Source organism: Magnolia sinica, chromosome 12, assembly GCF_029962835.1.
Source record: "Magnolia sinica isolate HGM2019 chromosome 12, MsV1, whole genome shotgun sequence".
Lineage (NCBI taxonomy): Eukaryota > Viridiplantae > Streptophyta > Magnoliopsida > Magnoliales > Magnoliaceae > Magnolia > Magnolia sinica.
The window spans coordinates 17,374,851-17,402,059 of record NC_080584.1 but is presented as its reverse complement, the minus strand read 5'-3'; the positions used below and the strand labels follow the sequence as shown (position 1 = coordinate 17,402,059).

General features: G+C 40.3%; 1 protein-coding gene across 1 annotated transcript; it reads left to right on the top strand.

Moving 5' to 3' along the window:
* Positions 1–17,413: 17,413 nt before the first annotated feature.
* LOC131221033 (pentatricopeptide repeat-containing protein At3g53360, mitochondrial-like) lies at positions 17,414–20,562 on the top strand. The gene is made up of 2 exons (XM_058216109.1): positions 17,414–17,672; positions 17,766–20,562. Exons 1-2 carry the CDS (start codon positions 17,586–17,588, stop codon positions 20,001–20,003), a joined length of 2,325 nt encoding a protein of 774 aa, XP_058072092.1. The 5' UTR covers positions 17,414–17,585; the 3' UTR covers positions 20,004–20,562.
* The last annotated feature ends 6,647 nt before the right edge of the window (positions 20,563–27,209 follow it).

Here is a 27,209-nt window from a genome sequence, read left to right as displayed (position 1 = left end):
AACGTAGCCGTTTCAGGGCATATTAGTCCAAAATGACCGAATGGATCGTTATGTGCAAAATGAGTTGGTTTCGTTTTGGTGGTGATTGAAACAGTACATGAGAAATGATTTTCAATCCCAACCCTAGTAGCATAGTGTTCACACCCCAAGTGCAGGATTGTGATGTAGTAATAAACTCGGTAAGACCGAGGTCAAATCCACAGGGACTGAAACCTGTACGTTATCTGAAAATAACCAGATCTAGAACTAGGCTAAGATAAAATCTAAACCAATTGTGATTTGAGGAATAATTGTGAAATATTAATCTAAACTTAAATAATTCAGAGAAAGGGAACTAGGGATTCAGAGAATCCACTTGTAGAGGTCAGGGAGATCTTATGCCTGATTCAAAAATCATGGAAATCAACTAGACTTCCTTTGATATAGTTTTCAAGAGATGAAAGGTATATGAATTAGAATGGATTCCATCACCAAACCATGCCCAGGAGACAAAGTCAACAACAGAATTATACTAATTTCCAACCAATCAGATGATTATGAAGGTTAGGAAGGTTACCGTCATCCAACCATGCCTAGGAGGCTATGGCAAACAACAGGGCTTCCTAATGCCATAATCAAAATAAGGAAGAAGAAATACTCACAGCCATTGCAAACCCATTGTAATGTCAGTCACAACAGACCATTAAAAACTACAAATATTCCCATAATAAAAATTAAACCAAAGATCTCTTCAATCTAAACAAAAGGTGCATGCATCAAGTTCTCCCATCACGCTAAAAGGTTCACCTCTTAGCCCTAGCTAAGAGGTTTAGCCTAGCATGATCATGCTAGAACCAAAGAGAAAAAAACATCCAAGGAAAGAAATAAAATAAAAGGAAAAGAAAAAGGAAACCTCATCTCCACAGATTTTCTTCTTTTCTTCTGTTTCCCTCTCGGTCCCCCCTGATGCCCAAAGCTTCCTCTCCTTTTATCAGTCCTCCAGACGGTGGCTGGAGAGTGCGCAAGTCCCGTTTACGCAGGCAGCGTGCGCAACACCTTTCGCAGCAGAAATACCCGCCAACTGACTTGTGTTTCGATGAAAATTGCGGGACATACCGCTCATATCCTTGGATTTTGGCATCGTGGCGCTGCTTAACTCTTCCTTGGCTTTCATATGGACGGTCCAGATCAGTCGAATGGGTCATTCTGGTGGGCCATAACGTCGAACCGCGTCCGGTGATCACGGACGCACGGCCTGCGCAAACGGCGTGCGCTGTGATGATTGGTGGGTCCCTGTTCAGCGTCGGCGAGAAAATCTACTCCGTCCATTAGCTTCTTGGAGAGATTTCGGGTGGGAATGACTGGTTTTGAAGTGATTTTGATATGGTCCACCTGACTTTTCTCGCCACCGTTCGTCCGACGTTTTAACGCTCGAAACCGATCTCAAATTGGATTGCAAAATTTCTCCACCTAGGCCGTGATGATGGGGACCAAATGAATCTCATGGACAGTCCGGATTACCAATCCAACGCTGATCGAGCTCACACAACAGCCCGAGAAGGCCGGGCAGCATTCGGTTTTTACGGACGTCTGTAACAGAGGTGCACTGATGCATGGTGGGGTCCACTTAGACTGATCATATGGAGAGGACAATCTAATATAAAAGCCTCTGCATCTGACCTTGATCACGATCCCGAGTTTGGAGAGAAACCATGGTTCTGATGGGCCACACCGTCAGTCGACGTAGTGGTGAATTCCTTGTAGATGTGAGCCTGGAAGCATGCGTAGACACATCAAAGCAATGAGTATTTGGATAAAATCGTGGCCTTCACACGATGGACGGCTTGGATCACCCAAAAGGATGATGATGGTGGGCCACTACAACATCAGCGGGTGCCCTGCTGCGAAGGAAAAACAGAGATTTTCCTTCTCTGTATAGGAGAGTCGGGTGGTGCGGGTCAAAGTCGGTTTGACCCGACTTTGCGTTCAGTGCACCTCCAGTGCACATGTGCTATGCACACTCATCCCATGTAAATGGGTCCCACCGTGATGTTTCGAGCAATCCACTCCATCCGTCCATTCTTCTAGATAATTTCACGGGTCGAGCCCAAGTTGGAAGCATATCCAGTGATCAAATGGGCCCCGAATCAGAGATTTATGGCCTGATTTATCCGTTGGGCCACTTCCCTAGGGATCCAAAGGCTGAATTTTGAAGTGTACGGTTAATTTATGGTCTTCAAACCATATATAAATTTTCGAACTGATCAAATGGTAGGAACCCTATGATCTTGCATTTTGGACACTTTTCAGCCCACTTGAGCTTCAATTTCTCGATTTTCTTGGATCCCTGGCGTGCAAATTTGTTGATCTTGGTTTCCTAGGGTCCGTCGCTTGCCTTGGTGACTTCAGACCGTTAAATCCATGCTCTCAGTACCTTTTCCCAGTCCAGGCTCGTAAATACGTCCTGCAACACAAATATGATTAAAATGGGCTATTAAACGGTACCATGTTCACAAATCCAGGCAATAACTGGGTCTGATATGCAATATTTGACCCTCAACACATAGGGACTTATTGGCGTCCAAATAACCCATCTCGGCCGTCCAATAGGTCCGTTCCACTCATAGCTTCGCAGCAAAAATCATGATAATTGGATGGCTCTAAACATCAGCTAGTGGACCTGACTTCACTGAACAATCTTGTCCCTCCATTTTTGCATGCTAGGGGATATAAGGTTTTGATAATTTGTATTTACACCTAGCCTATCACAGACAACTCAGCAAATAAAATGTTGGCGTATGTTGGTGCTGTTGATACTTCAAATGAGGAGAGAAAAAAGAGAATTGAGTAATGCCCTCAATTTCTATATTATTTATACTAAAATGCAACCCTTATCCAGGAAAGAAATAAACTAAGATAAGAAATTCTGGTAAAGGAGAGATAAGGAGATAAGGATGAGGTATGCGGAGAGATAAGGTTATAAGGACGTGCTACGTGGAGAGATAAGGACGAGATACGTCCCCAATGGATGATGCATTCCATTGACCGCTTCTCCTTCTTCAATACTCCCCCTCAAGCTTGGCCCAAAAATGTTAGACAGTCCAAGCTTGGAAGAAATAGTCATATGCCAATATCTTGGTAAAGCTTTAGTAAACACATCGGTAAGTTGGTCCGCTGTGCAAACATGTGGAGTAACAATCTCCTGAGCCTTGATTTTTTCCCGAATAAAGTGGCAATCGACTTCGATATACTTTGTGCGCTCATGGAATATAGGATTGTTGGAGATATGAATAGCAACCTGATTATCACACATCATCCATATTCGTGTAGAATGAGAGAAACCAATCTCAGTCAAAAATTTCTTCAGCCAAAGTAATTTACAGGTGGTCTGTGCTATAGCTCTGTACTCTGCTTCGGCACTGGAGCATGCCACAACTGTTTGCTTTTTGCTCTTCCAAGTTACCAAATTACCCCCAACGGAAGAACAATAGCCGGTTGTAGATTTTCGGTCATCTTTGGAATCAACCCAATCAGTATCAGAAAAAGTAGAAATATTTAAGTGACCGAACTTGGAATAAAGGAGACCCTTGCCAGGAGAACCTTTGATATAACGAAGCATACGGTATGCAGCATCCATATGGGTAACTCGAGGTGAATGCATGAACTAAATGAGGACACTCACAGCATCAGAAATATTCGGCCTGGTAATAGTGAGGTAAATAAGCCCCCCAATGAGGTGTTGATAAGGTCTGGGATCAGAGAGGGCCTCACCATCCAATGAAGTGAGCTAATAGTTTACCTCAAGAGGAGTGTCAAGTGGCTTACAGCCAATCATTCCAGTTTCAGTGAGTAAGTCCGGCGCATATTTACGTTGACATAAGGAGATTCCATGACGAGAACGAGCTACCTCAATGCCCAAGAAATAACGTAAAGAGCCCAAGTCACTGGCTTCAAAAATGTGGGAAAGGTGGGATTTGATGCTAGAGATTGCAAGAGAATCATCACCTATGATGATAATCTCATCAACATAAATAGAAACAATTGTAATCCCGTTTGTCGAACATTTCAAAAGATAGAATGATTTGAGCTGCACTGGTGAAAAATCGCATCTCTCATTGCATGAGTAAATTTGTCAAACCATGTATGCGGTGACTGCTTGAGGCCATATATATACTTGCGAAGGCGGCACACTTTCTTTTCCTCCTCTTTTTGGTGAAAACCGGTTGGTTGGCTCATATAAACTTCCTCATGAAGATTACCATGTAAAAATGCATTTTTTATATCAAGTTGATGAAGTGGCCAGCCTAAATTTGTGGCAAGAGATAAAAGGACATGAATGGAATTCATGTTGGCAACTGGGGCGAACGTTTTAGTGTAATCGATGCCATAGGTCTGAGGAAAGCCTTTTGCAACAAGGCGAGCTTTATACCGATCAACAGTACCATCGGGCTTATGCTTGAGAGTGTACACCCATTTACAACCCACCACCTGTTTTCTCGCAGGTAAATCAATAAGTTCCCATGTTTGTTTTTTCTCCAAGGCTGTCATCTCATCCATTATGGCATGCTTCCAGTTCGAGTGTGCTAAGGCAACATCCACCTGGGTAGGGAGAGATATGGAATCTATATTGGTAATAAATAACTTGTAGGAAGGAGAATTAATCGAGTGATATGAAACAAAGTAGTGGGATAGGATGAGAAGTAGAAGGAGGAGTACCTTTCCATAAAGAAACGGGAAGGTCCGATGCAGAAATAGATCCCAAAGTCGCAGATGATGGTGATGGAAGTAATGGTGCATCAGTGCTACTCCGCTTCTGCTGGTGATGAGAAGCATGTGGTGGTGCTGATAACAATGTTTGAGAACAAATGTAATCTTGTAGGTGAGTTGGTCTGGTATTGGGATGGGTAGAATAGCAAGGTGGTGGTGGTGGTGGTAAGGAGGAGGAGATGAAGGTGTGATAGATGATGGAGGCGATGAGGGATCCACTAGCAATGGGGTAGAGGATGGTGGATCTAAAAAGGGTATAAGAGTGACATGAGTGGATGATGAAAGAATTGAGGGATTTGGAGAGAAGAAATTTAGAGATTCAAAAAAGGAAGCATCAAGGGTGACATAACGTCAGCCAGTATTAAGATTAACAAATTTGTAACCCTTTTAGGTGGGAAAATACCTAACAAACATGCATGAAATGGAGCGATGAGATAACTTTGTATGGGAATGAGAACAGTCATGCACATAAGTGGTGCACCCAAACACCCTAAGAGGGATATTAGCGACATAATGCACTTTCCTGAATAAAGAAATAAGAATTTGAAAATTGAGAGCAGAGTGAGGTAGTCGATTAGCCAGGTAGCATGCAGTGAGAACGACATCTCCCCGATATCGTTTGGGAACATGCATCTCAGTAAGGAGACACCGAGTAATATTTATCAATCGTTGATTTTTTCTCTCGGCTACCCCATTTTGCTGAGAAGTGGAAGCGCAGGTAGTGTTTGACTCAATGCCATGTTGGCAAAGATAGGTAAGAAAATCATTAGAGAGATATTCTCCGCCATTTTCACAATGGAGCATCTTGACGGTAGCACTAAATTGATTTATCAACAAAACATAGGACTTAAAAATTTCAAAAACTTCACTTTTATTTTTGAAGAGATAGATCCATGTCATTTTGGTGGTGGCATTCATAAAAGAGACAAACTACCAAAACCCCATGGAAGAGGTAACAGGAGAGGGTCCCCACACATCGGATTGAATGAAAGAAAACATAGGGACAATGTTTATTTAAAACCAAAGGAAAAGAAACCCGTCTTTGTTTTGACAAAGCACAAGTACTACATTGAAATTTCTTAACATTATGCTGAGAAAATAAAAAGGGAAATAAACTACTTAACTAAAAAAGAAGGATGGCCATAACGATAATGCTATTGATAAATATCCTTATGATTGACAGAAATGAGATTAGCAACAACACAGGGTTGAACACCCCCATCAAACCGGTATAAGCAAGTACTTTCACGTCTACCACCAATCATCTTCCGCGTTCTGAGATCTTAAAACATACAATGAGAATGAAGAAATATGGTAGCACAGTTAAGTTGTTTAATAGGGGTGCCCACAGAAAGTAAACTAGAAGCATGACCTAGGACAAGAAGGGTCTTGTCAAGAGTCATAGTAGAAGTTAGAGAAACAATACCTGACCGAGTAATAGGGGTAAGGTTCCCATCTGCTAACTTAACAGAACCTAAAGTATAACTGAGAGTAAATGAAGAGAAAATGTGAAACATACCAGTCATATGGTCAGTGGCCCCCGTGTCAATGACTCAGGGTTGGGAAGAGGGAGTAATGGTGGATGTACCTTGTACAGCAGAACTGAAAGTAGCTGAAGATTTTGAAACAGATAGACCAGCCTTCTGAGCGATAAGACTGTCATATTCTTCTTGAGAAATTTGAACCATACTAGGAGAGTAATTAGATGGAGCCTCCTCAGATTCAGTAGTAGAAAATATACACCACATCCACCAGACGAGCGACCTCGTCCATGAGAAAGACCTCCACACATTGGAGGTCTGCCATGAAGGATCCAATAGGTATCAACCATATGATTAGTGTGTTTGCAATGAGTGCAAAAAAGAGAATTGCGACCACAACCACGAACTCCAGAACCACATCTTCGATCAGCATAAGTACGAACATCAACCTGTAAGGCAGACTGAGTGATCGAGATGAATGGAGTCATAATCTGCTTCCTCCTCTCTTCTCTCGCTATAATAGCATACACTTGATTCAATATCATGAACTCAACATTATGAATAATTTGTTGCCTGAGTGTGTCATATTCATCATTTAAACCATCTAAAAACTTGAAGATCTACCGTCGCTCCTGCCGTTTCTTGATAAGAACCACATCGTGAGTATAATAAGTATCCTCCTCGTCATGGTAGGCGAGTTCCTCTCATAAACTGCGAAGTTTGACATAATACTTCATGAGATTCTTGTCGTTTTATTGGAGAGATGCAATCTCCTTCTCCAACTAGAAGATGCAGGCCATTTTGTGTGCATCGCTGTAGAGTTCGCAGATAGTGTCCCAAATTTCTTTTGCTGTCTTTAAGAAGAGAAGGCCACTCTGGACATTGCTGTTTATAGAGTTTCATAGCCATGACATGACAATCATGTCATCTAATTCCCAATCCGCCTGTTTCGAATCTCTATCATTAGGACAAGGAAGGGTCTCAGTGATGTGGCCGAGTTTACGCTTGCTGCCAATAAAGATACGGACAGTCTGTTGGCATTGTAGAAAGTTAGGACCAATGAGAAGAGATGATGTGATTTCAGACCTAAATTCTTAGAGTGTGTGAGATCAACATTAAGAGGAGACGAAGTAGAATCATTGGAGTCCTTCGATAGAGCCATGTGGAGAAAAAGATGGATAACGAGTTTAGGGAGAAGAAGTTAAAGAAAAAAATTGATAGTTTTTTTTTTTTAAAGAACCATCATGCTAGCCATATAAGGGACGACCGGACAAACTATAAAAAGCACAAAAAAAAAAAGAAAAAAAGAAAAAAAGAGGGGTTGCGAAGGTAAGTGGTGGTGGTGAAGCGGCTGTGGTGGTGGTGATGAGAGGTTGAGAGATTAGGGTTTAGGAAGCGAGGGATCGAAATTTCTCTAATACCATATTGATACTTCGAATGAAGAGAGAAAAAAGAGAATTGAGTAATGCTCACAACCTCTATATTATTTATACAAAAATACAACTCTTATCCAAGAAGGAAATAAACTAAGATAAAAAATTCTAATAAAGGAGAGATAATGAAATAAGGATGAGCTATGTGGAGAGATAAGGAAATAAGGATGAGCTACGCGGAGAGATAAGGACTAGCTACGTGGAGAGATAAGGATGAGCTACGTCTCCGATGGATGATGCGTCCCATTGACCGCTTCTCTTTTAATAGGTGCCCTTATACAAAACATTAGAAACGTTACTTACGAAATATATAGAGAGATCGTAGGGATTCAAAGAGTAGCTTTGTCAAAGACACATCACATTAAGAGTTATATAACATTCAAAGATATAAGCACAACCAAAATCTGAAAGGCAATCACTTTCCCAACAACATATGGCTAGAAGATATAAGCTTCCTATGTGTAGGTCGCAAATGTAACCTAGCACAAAATTAAGGCAATGATACATACTACACATGGCAAGATTTGATTGCTATGTAAATGCATGAAGCTATAACCGGAGCAACAAGAAAAGCCATAAAAAAAAAATAGAAATAGATAAAGATATGATGACACAATTAATTGGTTGCCCTTGCCTTGAATTAGAAGTGTAATAGGCCAAAGTTGCTAACTGATTGACCGATAATTCCAAAAGCAAATGAGGGTTTATGTATGCTCACCATCTACTCATGTCTATACAAGTAACAAAGAATGAAGAGCTTCATGCGGGTCAATTCAATCAAACAAACTTTTTATTTAACTTAATATTGTCTTATCTTTGTTTTTCGTTTCACATGGACACTAATCTTAGCTCAGCATAATTTAGTTTTTCCACTTCTGTCTAATATAATATTGGAACAAGTTCAGATCGATTAACATAATTTTAATTTAAAACATTCTCAACTTTTGTTCAGCACATCACTTCATCAAGTCAGGATTAGATTAACTTTTCATCCAAAACCTTGTTGTTGGACTTTAAATCTCTAAGTTTCTACTTAAGGATTTCTCCGATTGCTCAATCTATGACCGTGACCGTCAAATGCTGATATCCTGCTTGAAAGGCTGTAGGTAGTCTCTTATGCTTTCTTTACCTATTCACCAATTGTAATGCATTCTCTATCAAATTAATAAAAATTGATAATTAGCTTTTTATTTTTACTTTTGAGTATTACTTTGTTAATTAAAATGATATAAGTTATCACCTTGGTAATAAAAAGCCATTACTTCCTAAGTAAAAAAGAATTCATTTGAAAAATTAACCCTTATCCTCACAAATTATTCGATTTCTTATAATTGATAGCTGTGTAGTTATGCCAGTCTTTACAGATTCAATCTTAATTTAATTATTTTAGTGCAAGGGATCACAAGGCATTTGGTTAGATTTAAGTTGTATTCGGCTTTGACATGTATCATTTTTCCAGGAAGCCTATGATTGAAACTGACAATCTGTTTAGCCAAATGGACGGTCCTGATTGCGACTATGGATTGTACACGTCTCCAAATGCGAATTGGTGCATGGAAATTTTTTACTTTTTCTTCTTCGACACTCGAGTCACGCAAGCGAATTGGATGAGTGCTGTTGTGCGCTGTGGGGCGCCGGTGATGTATGCGTTTTAAAACCGAAGCATATGCACAGCTCAAGAATATCCAAATTTCAGGTGGACCACACATGCCAATATGGAACACGTGTGGAAGATCTGATCTTTCCATCAGGTTGACCACAGTGTTTAGATAAACCCATTTTAAAATCAGACCATCTCAAACATCAAGTGGACCACACCATAGAAAACAGTGGGGACAGTAATATCCATAATTGAAACCTTCTTCGGGCACACGGTAATATTTATTTGCCATCCAACCTGTTGATAAGGTCATGTAGCCATGGATGAAGGGAAAACACAAATATCAGCTTGATCCAAAACTTTTGTATCCCCCGAGAAGTTTTTAACAGCTGTTCATTAACCACTATTTCCTATGGTGTGGTCCACTTGAGCTTCGGATCTGCTTCAATTTTTAGGCTCCTGCCCTAAAATGAGCCGGCAAAATGGATCGATGGTGTGGATATAAAACACATACATCACGGTGGGCCCCACAACCACCCCAATTTGCTTCCCTCAGTCACTAAGTTGAACTTGATCATGCCGTTGATCAATATCTATACTATGGGCCAGGATGTAGTGTGATCTGATGATACCTGGTGCTTTCAGTGGGTACCAAAATATTGGACCCGATTTAATCGGATCTGGATACGTATTTCGGGTCTGGAACGGCTAACGGAGCCTGACCTGTCGACATGGATCTCTAGCTGGTGGGCCTATTGAAAATGGAGCATTGTACGGAATGGTTACACGGATGATCTTAGCCATCTAATTTTGTCATTCCAATTTGTAGAATTTGGACTGTCGTTCATTTTTCTGCAGGCATCTATTTATTGTCTATCAATTGGATGGTTATGATCGTTCGGTCAGTGTGATTTCGTGACAATGATCCATCCATTGTGTGGGCAATGTGTTGGATGGTCCAGATGAGTTTATAAAGGATGCCAAATGTACTGCAGACGAGTGGTGTTCAATCCACCCCATGTAGTACTACAAAAGGAAAAATAATTTTAATAATTTTTAGATGTGATCTACACCGTCCAAATGTCATCCATGTCATGTAATCAAACCACCAATCACACCTACCATCATAGTTCCAAGACTGGGACCCACAATCTGGCTGATTGATCTGAGTCACCACATCACTGTTTGATCAAACTCTGTGGGCCCCAGATAATGGGCCCGGTCTGAATATGCGCCCGGTCCAACCACGACGGCCCATGCACTGGAAAATGGGGGCGCAGATCCGGTGGGGGTGTGTGTGAAAGAAGAAAAGTCCAGTTCGGATCATGGGGCCCATCTTCATGTATATATTGTATATCCATGCCGTCCATTCATTTTTTCATCTCCTTTTAGGATATAGCCCAAAAACTGAAGAAGACCCAAATTTCAGGTGGACCACACCACAGTAAACAGTGATCATTGAACGCCTACTATTAAATACTTAGGGTCCATCACAATTTTTATTTTCCATCCAACCTGTTGAGAAGGTAAAACAGACCTGGATGAAGGTAAAAAGGCAAATATTAGCTTGATCCGAAACTTTTGTTGCCCACAACAGATTTTTAATGGTCAATCACCACTGTTTTCTGTAGTGTGGTCCATCTGAGATTTGAATATGCTTCATTTTAGGCCCATGCATTAAAATGAGCTGGGAAATGGATGGATGGCGTGGATATACAATAGATACATCAAGGTGGGCCCACGGTCATGACCTGACTGAAGCTGCCGAAAAAATGGACGGTTACAAAAAAAAAAAACTACTATTTGGTGTACGTACAAGAGTCTCTAGAATCATCTATTTTCATGCGGACCCGATTAGGCAATTCATACTGGGCCAGAATCACCGGATAGGAATATAAAATCTCAATGATGTTGCCCTGCAGCTTGTACAAGTGGGCCCCATATATCATGTGCTGCAGCCCAAAAACCCAAAAAATGGGCTAGTCTGGTCATCAGGTGGGCCTGGCTTTGAGAAAGAACAAAAAAAGGACAGTTAAAAGCTTACAGATGGGTCTATTCAACATGTGGCCCACATTTTACAAGATTCGGTCCAATCAAAAGTGGCCCACCTGATGAATGACCCAACCGATGCACACATAAATGTCGGTCAGGAGTGTCGGATTCTGTCGGTTGCTTGTAAGTATGGAAATTCCACTATTTAATTAGAGGTGGCGATGTGTCCAGCGGCCTGCTATCCTATCAAATCTCACCCAGTTTAGAACTATTTCCTGGACCAATTTTCTAGGCCTCGGCCTAGCATATATGGGCCAATCCATGTCTGAGTCCAGCTTACGTATAGGTCATTTCAGCCTGATCAAATCCGGATTGGCCCCATTTCATGATTGCATCGGACGGTTGCGCTGTTCCAATCATTGGTTAGGCAACACATGCATCTTGTACATAGATCTTAGTTTTCATTTTCTAAATGTCTATTTTCTTATGGCCCACTTGATCAATTTTTGGCCAGGCCTAGTTCAGCCCAACTTAATTTTTGGTGCTGAGCCAAACAAATTGCCATCATTGATTTGAATCCAACGTCTCAAGAGTGAGTAAAACCTTTAATATTTTAAATAGTAAAAAAATTGCATTATCACACATTTTCTTATTAGATTTTCCGTGCAACAACTTCACGGGGGTAAAACAACAAATAAAAGGAGACCAAAATAGGTGGCTTTGATTTTTCGCCAAGGTCCACGTGGTCGGGACCGCCGGTTGGATTCATGTGAGTAGGGGTGTACACGGAGTCGAGCTGGCCAGCTCGGCCACTTGCCGACCTTGGCTCAAACTTGGCTTGGCTTAGTCTTCAAGCGTGACTGGCCAGCTCAGCTTGGTTCGATCAGCAGCTCGAGCCAGTTCGAGTGGAGTTCAAGCCAAAATCGAGCCTCTGCAGCATTTTTACAAACACATGCTGTGCACTTTCAATTTCTCACTGCATGTAAAACAGCAGTAGCTGTTTACAAGTATTTCATCAAACACCTTGTATGCAAGGTCAAAATCAAGAAAAAAAATTATACTTGTTTCATATACATACCTTTCTTGCCACTAGCCGACACTTCATTAAGTCATTTCATGAAACACTTAGTGAGCAACATCAATATCAAGTTACCGATTCACCAAACTAGTTCGATCCAAGTTCGATTCGAGTTGGGGTTCAATCTGAGTCGAGTTGAGCTCAGGCAAGTTCGAACTCAGTTTGAATTTTTCTCAAGCTCAAAAAATCAGCTTGGCTGGGCTCAAACTTAACTTCGAACCGAGTCGAGCGAGCTAACTGAAATAACTTAGTTTGTGTACACCCCAACATATGAGTTCGTATAGGTGACAGCTCTATCCCACTTATGATGACTGGCAGGTTAAATAATGAGTCGAATTACTTTACAGTGTGTTTGGTTTATCATCTTTGTTTCAAGATCTTCAAAGACTTAAATGGGTCATTATTTCCCATTGGAGGGTGTTTGGTTCAAGACAGTGGACATCGCCTCAATAGTCCACTTTTGAAATGGTGTCCACTGTTTGGCTCTCTCTTATATAGGTGGTAAACCGGAATTTGTGGTAAATCAATGTGTTATGAGTGATCTTGGTGGACCACATGCATTACGTGGAACCCTCTAGTTGTCTCGGCTGATGCTGGGCCGTGTGTGCATAAAGTCATCTAGGTCTGTCTACATCAGTGTTAATTAAAAATTGGTTTGATATTAGACATTATGGCGGGCCGTGGATGGTACGTTTATTGGTGTACGTTGAAGCTGTCTACATATTAGGTACGGGATCTTAGTCATTTTTGGGACCAACTATGTATATTTGAAGTCGTTTGCGTCTCTTCTCCGTTGAATGAAAACGATGGCTATTGATGATGTATGCCTTTCATTGAAGTGGGTCACCGGTAGGGTGTATACCGAGTTGAGCTGGCCTCAGCTTGACTCGGCTCGGGCACTAGTTGACCTCAGCTCAAACTTGGCTTGGCTTAACTTCGTCTTTGAGCTTGACTGGCCAGCTCAGCTCGATTCGGTTAGCAGCTCAGGCTAGTTCGAGCCGAGTTTGAGCCAAGATTGAGCCGAGTTCACCTATGCAGCATTTTCACAAATACATGGACTGCACCCTCAAATTATAAAACACTAGCAGTGGTTTTATAGGTATTTTATCAAACACCTTGTAAGCAACATCAAAATCAAGAAAAAAAAAAGGGATTCGTTTAATATACCTTCCTTGTCATCAGCCGACACTTCGTTGAGTCATTTTATCAAACACTTGGTGAGCAACATCAGAGAATACCTGAGTCGATCCGAGTTGAGCCGAGTTCAAGCTATATATCGAACCAAGTTGAGTCGAGCTGGGGCCAACTCGAACTCATTTTCAAGCTCTAAAAACAAGCTCGACTCAGATCGAACTCAACTTCGAACTGAGTCAATTCGAGCTTTTTTGAGCTGGTTGACTGAACTATCTCAATTCGTGTACACCCCTAGTCACTAGTAGAGCTGGGCACGGGGCGACTCGACTCGACTCGGCAGACTTGTTTAAACCTGACTCGACTTGAACCGAGTAGGTGAGTCAACTTCGTATTATCTGAACTTAAACCGAGTCGAGTTTGAGTAACCTAGTAACTCAACTCAACTTGACCCGAAATCCAACTCATTATTGACTCGACTCGACTCGATCCAAAACCCAACTCGTGTATATATATATATATATATATATATATATATATATATATATATATATATATATATATATATATATATATATATAACCTAAATATATATACTATGAAATGTTATTTATATATTTTTGTAATTTTGACAGGTGCACCTAAATTTTGAGTTGTGATTTCAGCTCGCGGATCTCCTTCGCACCTAACCTGACTCGGTGCCTGTTACTGGGTTGGACTTGTTCCAGGTTAGACTCGGATCAGGTCAGACATGCTAGACTCAATACTGAGTTGGGTCGAGTTTGGGTTAGGTTTATTTCAAAATTAGGTCTAGTCAGCTTAACCCTAACTCAGTACAACTCAACTCGATGCTCAGCTTAGTCACTGGTTTATAAAGGTGGGCCTAATTAATCACCGGTCTTGATCCTCTTATTGGTTGAATATTGTGATTGGACATATCGGCGAGCTTCACTAAATATATGATCAGTTTAAGGTGTGGTACGCTTGTATAATGATATTCGTACCATTTCCTAAACAGATTAAGAATGCTAAGCTTCTAAAGAGAAGAATTGCTATGGGTTTCAAACTTTTTTCTTATGTATTATGGGAAAGATGTCCATGAAAAGAGGTCAAACCAAGTACCAGCATGAACTTATGAACCAAACTACCCAAAAGAAAATTATTGGCTGGGAAGAGCCGACCAATAGCTCAGGCCGATCATAGGTCGACACGACTATAGCTCAGCTTGATCATAGGTCAGCGTGACTATGGCTCTGCCTGATCATAAGTCAGAGCCACCATGGGTAGGCATGACCTTCGACAAGGGGAGCCGATAGCTACTGGAAATAATGATCAAAAGGACATTACAAGCCGACTGACATCAGAATGATACCAACCTACAAATAGGTCGGTAGTACCTACCTTCGAGGTTTGATCCGCCTCAGCCATCCAATCTTACCTAAAAGTCGGATAGACCTATTAGTTCTCGACTAACCGTTTGGTCTTATCCAAAACAAATGATCCGAAGATATCTCCCGAAGATCTTCGGAGATAAAGCCAAGATTCCGGAGATTTCGGACACCCATGATCTGAGGAGGATCCCTGACAGGAAAGATCTCCAACGTTGTGATCTTCCCTCTAAATAAAGAAGATTTTCCACTTGTGTGATCTTCCCTCTTGATAAATAGGGGGGCCCCTGGATGGTGAAAGGTACGCATATGTGCACAACCCATAAACCTAAAAAGACTTTGGCATCGGAGGGTCTCCTACTTTAGCAAAGGTTTTCCTTTAGCAGTTTGTTTCTTTCGTGCAGGTGCTAAAGGTCGAAGGAGAATTCACCGAAAAACTGCATCAACATTACGTAAATATTTAAATAAGTATAAGCTATTCCTTCCACTTCCAACTTATCTATGGGTGTAAGTTTCTATTAATAAGATTTCTACAATGGCATCTTACCTTCACGGTATACCACCGTTTGCAACGATTTCAGACGCCAGTGAGTAACTTCAAGTTACACGGTACTTCTAAGACATTAAATTTCCCAGTTTTCGAGATATTTGTAGAAAGTCACGAAAACAGCTGCGACGAGGGAACCGGCTATGTGGGTGAGATGATGACAGTAGGGCCAAACTTGATGTATTCATTGTATATCCACGCTGTCCATATGTTTTTTCAGCACATTTTAGGCCATTATTCGAAAAATGAAACTGATAAAAATTTCATGTGGACCACACTGCAGGAAGCAGTGTTCATTGAACACCTGTTGCTAAAAAATTCCTAGTGTCACAGTAACGTTTACTGGGAAGCAGATTCAGTAAACTCAATGGGTCCACTGTAATTTATGTGTTTTATCCGCCCTAAAAAAAATTCTCAGGGGTATAGAAGTTTTGAATCAAGCTTATATTTGTGCTTTTCTTTCTTTCATATACATGTGATCTTGTGAACAAGTTTGATGACAAATAAACATTGGGCTTAGTAAGGTTTCAACTGTGGAAATCATTATTCCCACTGTTTTCTTTGGTATGGTTCACTTGAGTTTTGGACATGCTTCAATTATATACTCAACTCCAAAAATGAGCTGGAAAAATAGAGGAACGACGTAGATAAACCATATACATTCATGTTGGCCCCAACAAAATTTACTTAGTATGATAAGGTCGTGTTTGGAAATACCATGGTATTTTAGTCATCCAATCTCATTTTTGGGATAAAATTCTAGCTACCGTAAATCACTGAATTAAGCAAAATCATATTTGGTTGACCATGGAATTGTAATCAATGAGCCAAATTTACAAAAGATGTCATCCACTTGTACACATATATGACCGGAACGTCACGTGTAGATGGTGTATATGGATAGATAGTATGAATAAATGCATACATCAATGCGGGGACCCACAAGTGCAATAGATTTCAAAATCAATGAAAATCCAGCATGGAACCAAATGCAATTGCTTGGGACCAAATGGAAGTATAAGGGATGGAATTTGAACGGACCAAATGTAATTCTATCACCCCCAATCCCATCTAATACCATGGGCCAAACGCCCCCTAATAGCTCTAATGGTGAACTGAGTAACTCATTATGCAATCCGATCCGGTTTAATGACCATCCAACATGTTCATAGCATCACACAAACGGTATGAAAGCAAAAAACAAATTTGCTTGATCTAAAAATTGTGGCCGAGAAAAGGTTTTTAACTGTGAGTGAACATTGTTTCCTGTGGTGTAGTCCACTTGTAACTTGTATCTGCTTCATTTTTGGGACCATGGTCTAAAATAAGCTAGAAAAACAGATGAACAGCGTGGATATAGGAAACGGATTGGCTACTCCCCTTGACACCAGCCCGTGGCTGTGATTAGTGCTCTGTGGGGCCACCATGATGTATGTGTTTCATCCATTCCGTTCATCCATTTTTAAAGATTATTTTATGCTTAATCCCAAAAATGAGAGGAATACAAATCTCAGGTGGACTACACCACAGGAAAACAATACTAACTAGATATCCACCATTAAAATCCTCCTAAAGCGTACTGTACTGTTTATTTGACATCCAATCTGTTGATTAGGTCATACAGACCCAGATGAAGGGAAAAAACAAAAATCAGCTTGATCCAAAACTTTTATGGCCCCCAAAATGTTTTTAATGGTCGATGCTCATTCAACACTGTTTCCTGTAATGTGGTCCAACTGAGATTAGGATATACCTCATTTTTGGTCTCATACTGTAAAATGATCATCTGAAAATAGATGGACGGAATGGATGAAACACATACATCATGGTGGGCCCCACAGAGCACCAACCACCAGCCATTGGCTGGTGTCAAGGGGGAGTAGCCAATCCTCTTCCGTGGATATACAATGAATACATCGAGGTGGGCCCCTACGGTCAGGGTCTCACCCACATAGCTGATTCCGGAGGTCGCAGCCAAATCGCGCTCCACAAAATCAAACAGGTTGGCCGTTTTTCCCGCGTTATAAACTGATTTTAGGCCAAGGACAATCTCCAAGGTGGGCCCAAAAGTCCAACGGTCAGGATTGCAGACCTATGCCCGAGCTGCACAAAATCAAACATATTCTACGGTTGAGAAACCTATGATTCCTTCGTTTTCTTGGTGGTAATGCCCACTTCTTCTCACGTGAATGGCCATGAGTTTCTCTCTGCAGCTCGGCTTTTTTCAACCTTACTCTCTCCAACGGCATTCTCAAACTCCAATTCCAACTAATCAAGTGAGTCTCTCTCTCTCTCTCTCTCTCTCTCTCTCTCTCTCTCTCTCTCTTTCACTCTTTCTGATTACAAAATGACATGAAATTTTCTGGCAGACTAGAAACCCAATTGCATATTTCTCTGCTTCAACCGTTGAAAGATCCCATGAAATTACAAGAAGCAAGATTTATAGCCAAACCAACTTCAACTCCAATGGAAAACCCGAAATCCAAACCTTTATTGATCTCTTACGCGATTGTGCGTCGAAGAAATCTATCCTAGAAGGCAAAAAGGCTCATGGGTATTTGTTAAAATCTAATTTTGATGTCGAACATGCTGGAAAATGGCTAGTTCTGTTCAATCACGTGGCATACATGTATGCAAAATGCTCCAATTTCACCTACGCTCGCCGTGTGTTTGTTGAAATGCCTGAAAGGAACGTGTTCTCATGGACTGTCATGATAGTAGGGTCAACTGATAACGGGTTGTTTCTAGATGGGTTTAGATTCTTCTGTGAGATGCAGAGTCATGGAGTCCGACCCGACAAGTTCGCTTATACCACTGTTGTCCAGTCATGCATAGGGCTCGATTCCGTCGAATATGGGAAAATGGTGCATGCCCAAATTGCAAAGAGTGAGTTTTCGTCAAACACTTTCGTCAATACATCTCTTCTTACCATGTATGCAAAGTTTGGGAAAATCAATGATTCTGTGCTACTGTTTAAGACAATGAATCTGCATAACCAAGTTACATGGAATGCAATGATATCGGGATTTGCATTGAACAATCTCAATTTAGAACCGTATGATTGTTTCCAATCAATGATGGAGGAAGGATTTGAGCCGAACATATTCACGTTTGCTAGTGTGTTGAAGGCAGTTGGGAAGTTGGGTGATGTCTGTAAAGGCAGACAAGTACATTCTTATGTTAGGGAGTGTAATTTGGAGTCTAATGTTGTTGCCGGGACGGCTCTTATCGATATGTATTCAAAATGTGGATGCTTGACGGATGCAAGATCAGTCTTCGATAAGAATTTTACCAACTGTGAAGTGAATACGCCATGGAATGCTATGATTTCGGGCTATTCTCAAGGTGGGTTTTGTGAGGATGCCTTGGATCTCTTTACCCAAATGCGTGTGAAAAATGTATATATGGACCTTTTCACATATGGTAGTGTCTTCAATGCTTTAGCGGGTATAAGGTGTTTGCACAATGTGAGGGAAGTGCATGGGCTCGTCACTATGTTTGGTGACGATTCACGGGTTTTAAGTGTGAACAATGCACTCATGGATGCGTATGCTAAATGCGGATCTCTTGAAGATGCAGGTAAGGTTTTTGAGAGCATGGAAGAGAGAGATGTGGTGTCTTGGACCACGATGCTTACTGCATATGCGCAATGCTTAGAAGGGGAGAAGGTGCTCAATGTTTTTTCGATGATGAGGCAGGACAATGTGAAGCCGAATCAATTTACATTTTCCAGTGTCCTCATTGCATGTGCTAGCCTTTGTTTGCTTGATTATGGTCGACAAGTCCATGGGCTTTTATGCAAGGATGGGTTCAGAGGTGATGATTGTGTTGAGAGTGCTCTAATTGATATGTATGCGAAATGTGGTAGTATTGCTGAGGCTGAGAAGGTTTTTGAGGAGATCATTAATCCAGACATTGTTTCATGGACCGCGATAATCTGGGGTTATGCCCAACATGGTTTTTCAAACAGAGCTCTTCGACACTTCAGGGAGATGGAGGATTCAGGGATCAAGCCGAACAAGGTTACCATTTTATGCGTTTTGTTTGCTTGCAGTCATGGAGGCATGGTCAATGAAGGGCTCCTTTATTTTGATTCTATGAAGGAAAGGTATGGCCTCATGCCTGAGATGGAACATTATGCTTGTGTGGTCGATATTTTAGCTCGAGTTGGCCGCTTCGATGATGCGATGGAGTTCATTAATGGCATGCCCATCAACCCAACTGAAATGGTGTGGCAGACCTTATTGGGTGCATGTAGGGTCCACGGTAATGTTGAGCTGGGAGAAATCGCTGCCAAGAAGATCCTATCAGTTAGACCAGATTATTCTGCGACTTATGTGCTTCTATCGAATACATATATTGAGACAGGCAGTTTGAGTAATGGGCTTAGTTTAAGAAATGTGATGAAAGAGAGAGGTGTGAAGAAAGAACCCGGGTTTAGTTGGATTGTCATTGGAGGCAGAGTGCATAAGTTCTTTGCTGGGGACCAGAATCACCCCAGGAAGGAGGATATATATGCCAAGTTAGATGAATTGAGAGAGAAGATGAAAGCCATGGGGTATGTTCCAGATGTGACGGCTTCATTACTGGATTTGGAAGAGAGGTGAAAGAAGTTTTGGTGGGTTCGTCACAAGGCGAAGTGACTTCCAAATTCTGACTGTGCCGAGTCCTACTTGCGACATTTGTGTCTGCCTGCTGGATATCGGGCTGATTGCTCATCAGGTGCTACACATGCACTTTGATTGTAGACTGCTGGTTAGTCATTTTCAACCATTATTTTGCTGATAAACCCTGTACTCCACTTGACTACAACAGGTTGATTTATGATTCAGCGTGATTAACAATCCAGTTCTCTCGCACAAACATGCTATTATGGAATCACTCTATCCAATCACATAGCTTAGTCAGACCGAGTGCAATTTCGAGAGCTGTCAGGAGACCATTCATACTGCTTCCTGCATTTAGAAGCTGCTGTTAGGAAGGAGGCATTGGAAAGACCGGATGTTTCTGGGATGAGGCTTCCAAATAAGGGGAAGTCATTCTGAAAATCAAGAACTTTGTTGTTGAATGGGCTTCTTGTATAAAATCTTTACGAGACTGTAAATTTTTTTTTTTGCTGTGTCTTTAATTCTTTGCGCCTTTCAATAAATTGGCCAGATAATCCTTTTTAAAAAAAGAAAAAAGAAAACAAAAAAGAAGAAGACCAGACCTTATAAGAGGAGGCTTTTGGGAAGTGACTAGTTGCATCTAAGCTTCTACAAGGTCTGTCACTACTTGTAAAGATTCTATGTCCTGATAATATAAAGTGGGCATTTGAAAAGCAAAACTAATGCTAGATTGGCCAGTGTTTAGCCTGGAGATTTGTTGTTGTTGTTTTTTCCTTCTTTTAGTGACAGGTTTGATGATTTTAGGTTCGCTTGAGGCAATTGTTTGATTGTGAGGAAAATGACCAAATAGTGATAATCACAGTTTTGGTCATTAGTTGCCCTCAAATTGCTCTTGTGGGCTGTTTTGTAAAACTTATTTTCAGCACTTATTAATGAAATTTTATATTTTCGGTGATTTTCACTAATTCTGATGGTTTCAGTTATTTTCACTAATTCCGATGGTTTGGAAAATCTAACTTATCAAGTGCTTAAATAAATTTTCACTGAAAATATGAGTCAACTCCCCTTCCTTCACTTAATCTATCATATGCAAGGAGATTGAATAAATAAATGGTACTTTTCTTTTTGCTCAATGGTAGAGCGGGCGGGTTTGAGTCCAGCTTATCTAAAATAAATAAATAGATTTATGTTCTGATGTGCTTATTCATGATCACCAGTGAGAAGAATCTCTTGCCTTATTTATTTTTATTTTTATTTTAACATACATTCACAATCACGCACTACATAGTCGAGCTTCGATTACTAATCGGGATGAGGATGCAAGGTCAGAGGAGTGTCAACTATCATTGAATCAACTTCAAGGGTTTGAGCCAAAGAATTATGCATTGCCTCCAAGTCTTCCAATGATGGGAGCATCAAATCGAAGTCCATCATTTCCAAAGGAGGATAGGAAGATTCTTCAACTCGTGGAGAATCAGTTGGAGTAGGAGATGGATAGTTAGGAGGTTGGTCGGCTGTAACCATCCTCTCTGAGTCAACAGGAGGATGAGATGGAGTCGTCGCAGGTACGTTTGACGAAGTGGTAGTCTCTGTAATTACCAGTGGACACTCAACACTTCAGCTGAATCAACCTAGACAGTCAAATCCTCGATCAAGGGGTTCAGATTCTCGATCAAAGTATTCAAGTCTTCGATTAGAGCCACAGAAGAGCGATCATCCTTTTCCTTTTGGCGAGGGGATGATTCTGAAGCTGGAATTGGATTCGAAGAAGGTACTACTTGCGAGGCCTCTGAGCGATGTGAGCTTTTGAGTAGTATGAGTGGAATTTGATCAGTATTGTTTTCTTCGTCAAGGTGATTGGTGATATCTAAGCCCTTAGAGATGATTGTTAGATTTTCTCTCCTTGTCACTACCACTACTGGAGTTTGACTCGTTTTCATCGCTTCTACAGGACCTTCACTCCTTGCTGCTGTCTCTGGGTGATATTTTCTCGCTACTGCTTCGGAGTCAATGTAAGGAAGATCCGAAGTAAAGAAATGATAAAACAAGTGTGAAGTTAGAAGAAAATAGAAAAATAACGGTCATACAAATACTCTTCATTATAAGGGGTAAAGAAATGTTTACTGTCTATTATAGATCGCACATAACCATGGATTTCAATGGCTCTATGCCATCTCCTTTCACATCGATCTTTGTGAAGCCGCTCACGCCTCCATAGATCTTTTTTCGCATATCTGACTAGTGTTTGGCAAAAGTCTTCCTAGGATCGAATCTAATTTTATAGAATTTTTCAAAATCTTGTATGGTAGAAATTTCTTGATAAGTACATGGCTTGTTTGGGTCGGATGTGGTAGGTTTTTGCCTCTTCCCTTCTTGTTTATCTTTGGGTAAAGGTGACGATGATTCACTGGCCGATTGAGCAGACCCTTTGGCAGAAGACTTGCTTCTCTTCTGATGAGCCAAAGGATTGGAGGACGATGCTTTAGCTGGTTTAGCCTTGGGAGACTGAGCAGGTGGAATTTTTTTATATTTATCAATGATCTCTTAGGCCAACAACTTCTATAGGCTAAGATAGTATGAAGACCACCGGGTCCTAAAGCTATTTGTCAACAAAGAGTAGCAGGGCAAAGCATCCAGAAAGAAGGCATAGGCATTCTTAGAATCGTTTGTGAGGACAGACATAAACACATCATTTGATTTGATGTGATGATGTTAGTAAAGATGTTGATAGAGAGAAAGATGGCAAGAAGGAAAATGAATGGATTGACCAAAGCTGAATTGACAGGCAAAGAGATTAGGATAATACATCTTTATGCTGTTCTTGGTGCTATTTTCTTAGTTCACACCAGCACCACTGACTGGTATATGGAGCGAAAAGATAATTGGCCCAAATTGAATAGCGTCGTTCAACCTGTTGAAAATAATTCAAACCTGTTTGAATGTTGCTGTCCAACGGTCATAAGAACGTTTGAATTCCATTGTTTTATCACTGTTTGTTGTAACTGAATTGAATGTGGTCAAGCCATATGTCAGTTGCTGATTAATTCTTTTAGCAAGAATCTCTCAAGTGTTAGTTTAGGTGTTTACATGATGTCTATAAAAGAGTCTTCTATATAGTGTAGATGTATATAAAAATTCAACATACTCTGCTATCCTACATTTTAAGAAAACAGCCCTTATTGTTTTATGTGTGTTATTTGTGAAATGTGTGTTATTTGTAATTGAGTTGCTGTTACTCAAACAAATTTGGTATCAGAGCTTGGTTCTGCAGCAATCTGGAGCAAGGTAAAAGGTAATGGCAACCACGAGTAATATGGTAAGTGTTAATCAAAATTTTTTCCCATTTTTAAAGGAGAAAATTATTCATTTTGGGATATTAAAATGAGAACAATATTTATGTCTCATGATTTATGGGAATTAGTAGAAGCTGGTTTTACAGAGTATAATGATTAAGAAGGAAGGGTGACCGCAGTTCAAAAAGCGGAGATGAAAGAAAATAGGGAAAAAAGATGCAAAGGCCCTATCATATATCTAGCAAGCTCTGGATGACACAATCTTCATAAGAATAATGGGAGCTAAAACATCTAAAGAAGCATGGGACTTGCTTTGAAATGAATTCCAAGGGTCAAGTAAAGTAATCACTGTAAGATTACAATTTCTCTGTTGTGAATTTGAAACCTTATTGATGAAAAATTCAGAATCGGTTCAAGAATTTTTCACTCGAGTCACCTCAATAGTAAATCAAGCTAGGTCTCTTGGTGAAGACCTATCTGAACAAAAAATTGTTGAAAAGGTGATTCGGAGTCTTAATTCAAAATTTGATTCCATTGTTCCTGCAATAGAGGAATCTAAAGATCTAAGCACTTTGCATTTAACTCAATTAATGGGATCTCTTCAAGCTTATGAAGAGAGGTTACAAAAAGACACAAAAAATTCTGTTGAGCAGGCATTACAGACAAAACTCACTTTGAAGGAAAGCTGGAGTGAAAGGTATTGCAACTCACCCATTTAAAAAGGGTCATGGTAGTGAAGCTCGGTCAAACCAATCCTTTAAAGGGAAAGGAAAAGGCCACTACAACAACTCTAGAAACTCCAATCGAGATAATCGTGAATCACCTATTCAATGTTATAAGTGCAAAAAGAAAGGGCATATTGAAAGAGACTGTTGGTATAAAAATAAGGATTCCAATGTGCCTCATTACTCAATTTGTAAAAAAATTGGGCATGCTGGAAAAGATTGTTGGAGTAACAACAACTCAATCACAAATAACACACATAAAACAATAAGGGCTGTTTTCTTATAATGTGGGATAACAAAGTATGTTGAATTTTTCTGTACATCTACACTACATAGAAGACTCTTTTATAGACATGATGTAGACACTTAAACTAACACTTGAGAGATTTTTGCTAAAAGAATTAATCAACAACTGACATGTGGCTTGACCACATTCAATTCAGTTACAACAAACAGTGAGAAAACAATGGAACTTCAAATGTTCTTATGACCGTTGGACAACAACATTCAATTAGGTTTGAATTATTCTCAGCATTTTCTTCCTTTTACAAAAAGAGACTGTTACAGTATGTTATTGCGTAAGGTTGGTCATTACGATTACCTTTACCATTATTGAATATTTTGGTCTAGTTCTAATTTGCAATGACATTTTTTTTTCAGGTTGAACTCTAAAGAAACATAATTACAATTGAGGCTATTTCTTCATCAAGAATATTGATTAAGCTGAATATTTACAATTCAGTTTGCTGATGCATCCAAACGTAACCTCGACTTCCTACTTTGAATTAGATAACCACCAACTTTTCTATCCATGTTTTCAAACCTAGATGACCTGATCAAATAAGTGGACAACTGTTCTGAAAGAAGAAGCACAACTACATCAGTTAAAGCTCCACTTGTAGCCATCGGGAGATCTTATGCCCGTTCCAAGAACTCAATGGAAACTTAGAGTCTTATTTCTCATCCGATTAAAGGGTATAACCATGAAAATCAAGAGCTTTTCAATCATTAGTTTTCTAGAGATGAAATGTATATGAATTAGAATGGATTCCATCACCAAACCATGCCCAGGAGACAAAGTAAACAATAGAATTAAACTAATTAAAAACCAATCAACATGATATGAAGGTTAGGAAGGGTACCATCATCCGACCATGCCCAGGAGACGATGGTGAACAACAGGGCTTCCTGACGTCATAAACATAAAAAGGAAAGGAACATGCTCAAAGCTATCGCAGACCCATTGTAATTTTAGTCACAACAGACCATTAAAAACTAAAAACATTCCCTTAATAATCAAACTAATATCAAGTTTAATTCATAAATTAAAATTAAATCAAAGGCATAAAGTAAAGTCTCCCATTACGCTACAAGCTTCACCTCTTAGCCCTAGCTAAGAGGTTTAGCCTAGCATGGTCATGCTAAAACCAAGGAAAAACATGAAAGGAAAGAAATAAACAAGAATAAAAAGAAAAAAAGAAGAAAAGAACTCCTGAAAACCGGCTTCAAAATTCGCTTCCACGGCTGCCCCCCTTTAAAAGATGCCCCCACGTCCTCTCTTTCCCTTCCCTTTTATAGACAAAAGAAAGGTAGGCCGGTTGAATGGAGTGCATCACAAGAGGCTGGAGTCGGTGGCCTCTTTTACGCAGAAGAATCTGCATGCGAAAGGAAACGAACTCACTTACGTTTGGCCCGAATCTTAGGACGATGGAGTAGCTAATTTCGAGATCTGAGTCGTTCAGACACCTTGGTGATGGAAGGCGATCCCATAGGAAGACTTTGAACGGTTCAAACCAATGAACCAATCATGATCTTGATCGTGGAACGTCCTGGAAGTCCCAGTTTTCCCGAACGCGAAAAATAGGGCCTGTGCAAGATGGGTTCGTTGTTGAAGTTGGTGGGGTCTAGCATATTTCAGACCAAGAACCAGAAGATCTTGGTTAGGACCGTCATATGCATCGAATGGATGTCTTGGATTGCCCTCATGAGCCATGAAGGTGGCCCACCGCAGATCAAACGGCGCCCTGTTTCATGCCAGAGAAACGGAAGTTTCCGTTTTTTTGATTGAGAGTCGGTGGGGTCCACATACTTGGTATCTTAGAAATCCACTACGTCCATTAGTTCCTCCTCAAAAAACCATTTTGAGATGGTCGGTTTTGGATTGGGTTGAGTGTGGCCCATTGAATTTTAAACCGTCTGTTGAGCAGGCATTACAGACAAAACTCACTTTGAAGGAAAGCTGGAGTGAAAGGTATTGCAACTCACCCATTTAAAAAGGGTCATGGTAGTGAAGCTCGGTCAAACCAATCCTTTAAAGGGAAAGGAAAAGGTCACTACAACAACTCTAGAAACTCCAATCGAGGTAACCGTGAATCACCTATTCAATGTTATACATGCAAAAAGAAAAGGCATATTGAAAGAGACTGTTGGTATAAAAATAAGGATTCCAATGTGCCTCATTACTCAATTTGTAAAAAAATTGGGCATGCTGGAAAAGATTGTTGGAGTAACAACAACTCAATCACAAATAACACACATAAAACAATAAGGGCTGTTTTCTTATAATGTGGGATAACAAAGTATGTTGAATTTTTCTGTACATCTACACTACATAGAAGACTCTTTTATAGACATGATGTAGACACTTAAACTAACACTTGAGAGATTTTTGCTAAAAGAATTAATCAACAACTGACATGTGGCTTGACCACATTTAATTTAGTTACAACAAACAGTGAGAAAATAATGAAACTTCAAATGTTCTTATGACCATTGGACAACAACGTTCAATCAGGTTTGAATTATTCTCAACATGCCCTCTTGATTCAAACAACCTCAACTCTAAGCATTTCTCGTAACTTGACAAATTTCTGTCAGGAAAGCGCGCTTTAGTGAAAATGTTTGCAATTTGATCCTCGGTGTTGCAGTATTCTAACTTGATTTCTCCTTTCGCCACGAGTTCTCATATGAAGTGATGACGTACTTCTATGTGTTAAGTCCTTGCATGAAATGCTGGATTTTTTGTCATTGCAATGATAGATTTGTTGTCGCAGTAGATTACCGTGGCTTCTTTTTGTTTTGCCTTCAAATCGGATAAGATCCTTCTAAGCCATACTATTTGGCAAGTGGCACTTGTGGTAGCAATGTATTCGGCTTTCGAACATGATAGTGCAGTAATTTCTTGCTTC